This window comes from Labrus bergylta, chromosome 10, assembly GCF_963930695.1.
Source record: "Labrus bergylta chromosome 10, fLabBer1.1, whole genome shotgun sequence".
Lineage (NCBI taxonomy): Eukaryota > Metazoa > Chordata > Actinopteri > Labriformes > Labridae > Labrus > Labrus bergylta.
The window spans coordinates 22,981,227-22,987,226 of NC_089204.1; the positions used below are offsets into that span (position 1 = coordinate 22,981,227).

Here is a 6,000-nt window from a genome sequence, read left to right on the forward strand (position 1 = left end):
GTAATAGAATAATTATAGCATATTTATAATAAAACAGTTAGAATATCTTAGAAATGCAATCTTCTAAACTGTAACTTTCTAAGAAAATAAAGATAAAAACACAAACAACACAAAAAATAAAATAAAATATATACATTATAAATCGATATCAAATATAAAAATAAATTCAGCTATATTTCTCGTTTCATTCCCCAACATAAAAATAAAACTCCTTTTCCTTTCTAAATGACAATGGACTGCTAAGTCAATATTTTCCAGGAGCTTCTCCTCCTCTGCAGCCTAACACATGTCGCAGATATTACGTTTCAACCTGTTTAATTTTCCTCGCACAATTATTGTAAATAATTTAAATGACCTTTGATAACTCATATTACAAACGCGGACGGTGCGATTGAAGAGGGATAAATAATTCACGCACAGTCCGGCTCTCCTTTACTCATATCATGAGGAGAAAAACATAAACACCTCGAGCTTATCATTTCTTAGATTTTAAAACAAGACCAGCTAGATCTTATTCTTTCCTAAATGTTAAGGACGAGAGGCTGAATAAAGAGACACGTTATTTACACACAGCGTGTGTTGTCTCTGTCATTTCACAGCTCATAAAAGCTTTGTATTTAAATTTGGGAATTTTTGTTTTGTCACTTAGTATACGTGAATGAAGCTCAAACTAACAGTAGCCTCCTCTTTTTATTTTATTTGAATTAAAACATGAGTCAATAAAGCTTTCCCAATTTATCAATAGTAACAAACCTTTTCAGTGACCTTTGCACCTTTGAGAAATATGAATAATGTTCCTGATTTATGACAGCCTCCATCATGATTCTTTTATATTTTTTATTTGTTAAGTCAACGTTACTAAACGTATTTCTAAAGGACTTTCCATGAAGATCTATAACTCGGTTTAAGCAAAAAAAAAAAAAAAAGTGTTTTGGGATTTTCTTTGATATGTTAGATATAAGAAAGCTGCGTTTATGAAGAAGATTAAAACATAACGAGCCATCATGGACTTAACCAAATAAAAATATATAAGAGCACATTTCATGCATGTTTTATGTGTAAATTAGACTGCTGCCCTTGTAAACACCTGCGGTCTGATTTAGGAATGAATTCAAGTCATAACACAGAGGTGTGCGAGTGTGTAAACTTATTCAGAATACTCACGGTGCATGGCCGAGAAGGGGTCCGCTTTGCAGTGAATATCCATGGGATAGCAAAGGAAAGAAAGGTAATCGACTGAGGTCGCCGTTTCGCCTCGGTGATGGAGCTTTGAATAAGTAAAAAAAAAAGATATATATCAAGGATCTGGAGTAAATCAGTCCGTGAGGGCAGAGTCCGCAGGCTGCAGCAGTCAACAACTTCTCGGGGAGTTTTCCTCAAAGTGTGCAGAGAGGCTGTCAGGTGCAGAGCGCACCGGCCGCAGCAACATGGACTCAAACCGGCTTCACAGTTTGTGTTTCAGGGACATCGTGAGGAAAACAAAAGGAATATAGCTGAGAGGTCCACGGGTCCGCAGCGGCCGAAAACAATCCTTCTCCTCTGACGGAGGAGCAGCAGCAGCCTCGCGTTCTAATCAGATCTGGGCGGAGATGACAACAACATGGACACGGAGCAGCGAGGAGCAGGTTGTGTGTGTGTGTGTGTGTGTGTGTGTGTGAGTCCCCCTCTCCTCCGGAATGGGCTGTGCCTGAGCGGAGCTTTGGGCTGAGAATGAAACCCCTCTCCTTGTGTGTCTGTTTCTAAAAGCTGCAGTCCCACAGATCACCCCCTCCTCCTCCTCCTGCCTCCATCCCACAGATCCCTCGCATAGAGATGGATGACTTGTCAGACAAAGGCAATAGATTCCAACACTTTGTGATTCGCCCACGTAAAAACCTGCAGCTCAAATGAGGAGGTCCCTGCATCCGACAGCCAGGAAGGGGAGGGAGACGAAATGGGAAATGATGAGACTTTGGGGTGAAGAATCAAGGAAATTAAAGGCAGGGGGTAGAGGAGAGGTACGGCGCTGTCAGGCTGCTGCGTTGTTTAAAGAGACGCTCCTCAAATGTTTTCTTATGAAGGAGTGTCAATGAAAACAACTCACAGCAGCAGACTTTCACTCAGGGACAGGCTTTCTCTCTTCTTTCTGTTTCAACGTTTTAAAAGTGACGATCAAAAGCAAAAGGCCGAAGATAAATGAATCATAATTATGACCCCTCTGTAAATTAAACGCTCACAATATCGAACTTATATCCCTCATTTCCCTTTACACCTGGGGAGGAGAAGTCATCCACTTTGTGAGCTTTTTTTAAACCCCTGGTAATATGTAGGCTACATCATGCCTTACTATTCCACAAATATGAATCTGGTCCGTTTTCCAATGCAAATATTTAATTCTCCACATTTATAAGGCCTTCAGCCAAAAGGTTATTTTTGCATTCATTTATTTTTTGATGTGTGTTAAATTGAATCAGAAAAATGGGCCTGCTCCTTTAAAAGGAAGTTATCCACATCTTTGAACGAAGAAATAACATTTGAATTGGCTCAAAGCGGCTGTGGCTGGATTTAGATGTGTGTGGTCAGACCCGAGGTGCACAAGGTGAGCTCGAGACCATCCTGCAGCGAGAGTCAGTCAGTAGGCCATCATCATCATCATCATCATCATCATCATCACTATGACCATTACCCTCCTCCTTCTCCTCATGCACTCACCGCCTGTGTGCAGCATCGCTCTGTAGATGGCGCTCACACAGAGGCTTACACGGCCCGCTGTGCTGGTGCAGCAGGCAGGCAGGTAGGCTGGGGCTTGCAGGGGCAGGCCGGGTCAAAGGTTGCGGGTAAGCCTACTGTAGCAGAATTATGCACTCCTAATCTCTTCCGGTGAAACTTAATCCGAAAGGGGAAAGAAGAGAAAAACACTCAATCAAAGAAATGTTTTAAAGGTTGCACATTAAAGGTCTGGGTCACGAGATCAGCATTCATTTCTGCAATAAAGTGTCTTTAAACAAATATTGTCTACAAAGTGTTTCTACATGCAGGAGATAATAATGTTTTTATTTATTATGTATATATATATTTTTTTTCATTTAAGAATAAATATCCTATAATGCAATGCATTCACTCAATTTGATCTGTTTGTTGATATAATATACACTATTATTATTAGGCATTTTATTCAAATTATAATTAGAGGTCATAATAATAATAATATTGATGATCATAATAATAATGTTGCTTCGTGGACGCTGCCCTCTGGACAAGTTTGAGGACGATTCCTCTTTTTTTGTTTGTGTTTTTTTTTTTTTTTTCCTTTTTTTTGGAGGGAGCTTCTGGTACAATATGTAGCACCATGGGCTGTAATTTCACACGTCAGTGCACTTTTGCCCTAAAGCTGCTGCTATTTCCCCCACAACAGCCCGATTTGCCCCCCGTACGCCTCCCTGCACTGCCACGGTGACGTCCCGGTGTCACAGCACTACAGCACAACAAACTGCATGATAATTAAGAAACTGTTAGTCCTGACTTCACCTCTCTCTCTCTCTCACACACACACACACACACACACGCACACACACACACACACACACACACACACACACACACACGCACGCACACACACACACACAGAACCCAATGCCTTTATTGTTTTCGATTTTTTTTTTTTCTGCCTGCATTTCACACCAAAGAGTCTGAGATCAGTTGTTGGGTATGGGCCTTCAGTATGAGAAGAGATGATTTTACTATATTTCAGACACTTAAAATAATTGCAAACATTTGTCTTTTATTTGATATCACCAGAAGTTAAATGTTTGGCTTATTTACAAAAAAATCTCCATTGTAAATAATATTTATCACATGCTTTAATACGAATAATAATTTGTAGAATAGTTTTGGTGATGGAATAAGAATGCTAAAGTGGGAGTTGAAGACAGAGAGGGAGGGAGGAGGATGATGGATTTCCACGGAGGACAAAACAAATCCTCTTCATCCGTTTTTTTTTTTTTTTTGGTAAACATATGGCCTGAAACGCACGTGCACGTCAACAATCGATATTTCTGTTTTCCTCCTCCTGTTGTGACTTCAACGCGTGTTGGAGACCATGCAGTGTGTCCACAAACATGCTCACGTCAGGGGCCTTTCTTCACCTATATCATCTCTGATGAAAAAGGCATATTTATTAGATATGAGACAAAATACACGTTTTGACACATGGCATCACAGGGGAGCATTAAGAAAATGAAAAATACATTTTAGATTTCGTTTACTGTTTTGGGGCACTGGATGGCCATATTTTATTTATTTGCCTGTGATTTTGACCCATGGTGGATCTATTTCAGGTTCAATGTCTTAGTGTGAAGCTTGTAAAAGCATTTAGGCTGATATGTTGAATCATTTAAGTGAAATATTTATTTATGTTCAACAAAAAGAGCATTTTAAAGAATGTTTGATTGTATAAAAAATACTTAAACAACAGAAACATACTGAGGACATCTGTGTCAGTGAACAAAACACTCACCTGCCCAGCTCCTGTCATTCATATACAGCCTATTTAAAAGATTATTTTACCAAATTATAATTCACTCTACTGTTCCCTTGGATCTATTTTTCCTCTATTAGCCAAAACATCCGCATCATACCGGGAGTCACTCGTAATGTCCCTCAATGATTTGGTGTCTCCTGACACCCGCAGCCATATGTGCAGGCTGAGGCAAACTGCAGGATATCAGCTGCGTCCTCAGATTGCTTATTCATGTGCTTTATAACGGGAGCAGATGGATATCAATTTGACTCCATCCTCGACACCGTCACAGATTGATTTTGTACTTGCTTTTAATTTTGCCATAATTAATTAGATCATTACAACTGTTTCCCATTGATCTTCCCATCTAAACCCAAAATTGAGAGGTGAATTAGATTGTGATCTATGTTTTCAATTAAAGCCACAAGCACAAGTGATGTCCATATAATAATAATATTAATAATAACAATTATAACATATTTTACCTTTTTTATACCAAATATAAACACCAAAAACGAACAGAAAAACAACAACAAAGTCGTTGCAAAAAATAGAAGGCATGCGTTGTCTGATCTTAAAAAAATGAAATAAAATAAAAAGGAAAAATGCAGCCATGGAACTGCAGCCTGCTCGCAGTTTTGCCCCACGCAGCTCTGCCCACACACCTGCAAACAGTGACATTAGTGTGAGTCAGAGGGAGAAATCCTTACCTGATCGACCCGCGCTCTGAGCCGTGCCTCTCCCCCTGTCTAATGGTGCGTCTCCCCGATGCAGCCCAGCAGATCTGTCCGGCCTCCTGCGCTCCCTCCCCGGCTGAGCGTCGCGCTTCTCCCCGCTGCTTGTCAGAATCTTTAAGCGATCATCCAAAACTAAACGGTTTAGGCGACAACAAAAAGCGGAAGCATCCCTGCTCCAATGAGCTAGAGATTGATAAAGACAAAAAAAAAAAATCAAAGAACACAGAGTGATGCAGCTGCTGAATTAAGAGGAGTGTAAGAACTGTAAACTTGAATATATGTTGTGTGTAAAAACTGAGTTTGGTGCTCAAACACCTGCAGAGATCGACCCAGCAACATGACTGGACGTTTTAAAACTTGTTCTTGCTTAACTGTTGTGTGCTGATTTTTTTTTTTTTTTGAAACGTGATGTGATCTCTCTTTTTTTTTGAAAAAACTTTTTTTTCTGGATGTACTGATCATGGTTTGTGGTTGAAGTGGCTTAATCAACCTATTTAATACTTAAAGTCAACTTGAAACTATAGTATCTCGATCGTTTTTTAATCATTATTTTTGGTAAATTCAGGATGACAGCTCATGCACGAGAAATAAAAAGAAATGCTTAACATTTCTGTAGAAGTTCGAATTCTCAAAAAATGTACCACGGTTCAAAACACTATGTTATAATTACTGACTTGTTAAAAAGACAAGAGTTATTTGTAGGGGCTAACTGAGCTATGACTCTTTGATGCACAGGCTTACTATTTACACAATGACATGTCTCTC

General features: G+C 39.5%; 1 protein-coding gene across 6 annotated transcripts in view; it reads right to left on the reverse strand.

Annotated features, from left to right (window-relative positions):
- pax2a (paired box 2a) overlaps positions 1–1,918 on the reverse strand; it is a 28,947-nt gene extending 27,029 nt beyond the window's left edge. For 2 of the 6 annotated variants that reach the window (XM_065959224.1, XM_065959223.1), the window contains exon 1: positions 1,165–1,914. In XM_065959224.1, the coding sequence (XP_065815296.1) occupies positions 1,165–1,207 (43 nt within the window). In that variant the 5' untranslated portion in view covers positions 1,208–1,914. Of the gene's footprint in view, positions 1–1,164 lie in introns of all 6 variants that reach the window. The other 4 variants (XM_065959226.1, XM_065959225.1, XM_065959222.1 and 1 more) reach the window with 3 other exon arrangements.
- Between the last annotated feature and the right edge of the window lie 4,082 nt (positions 1,919–6,000).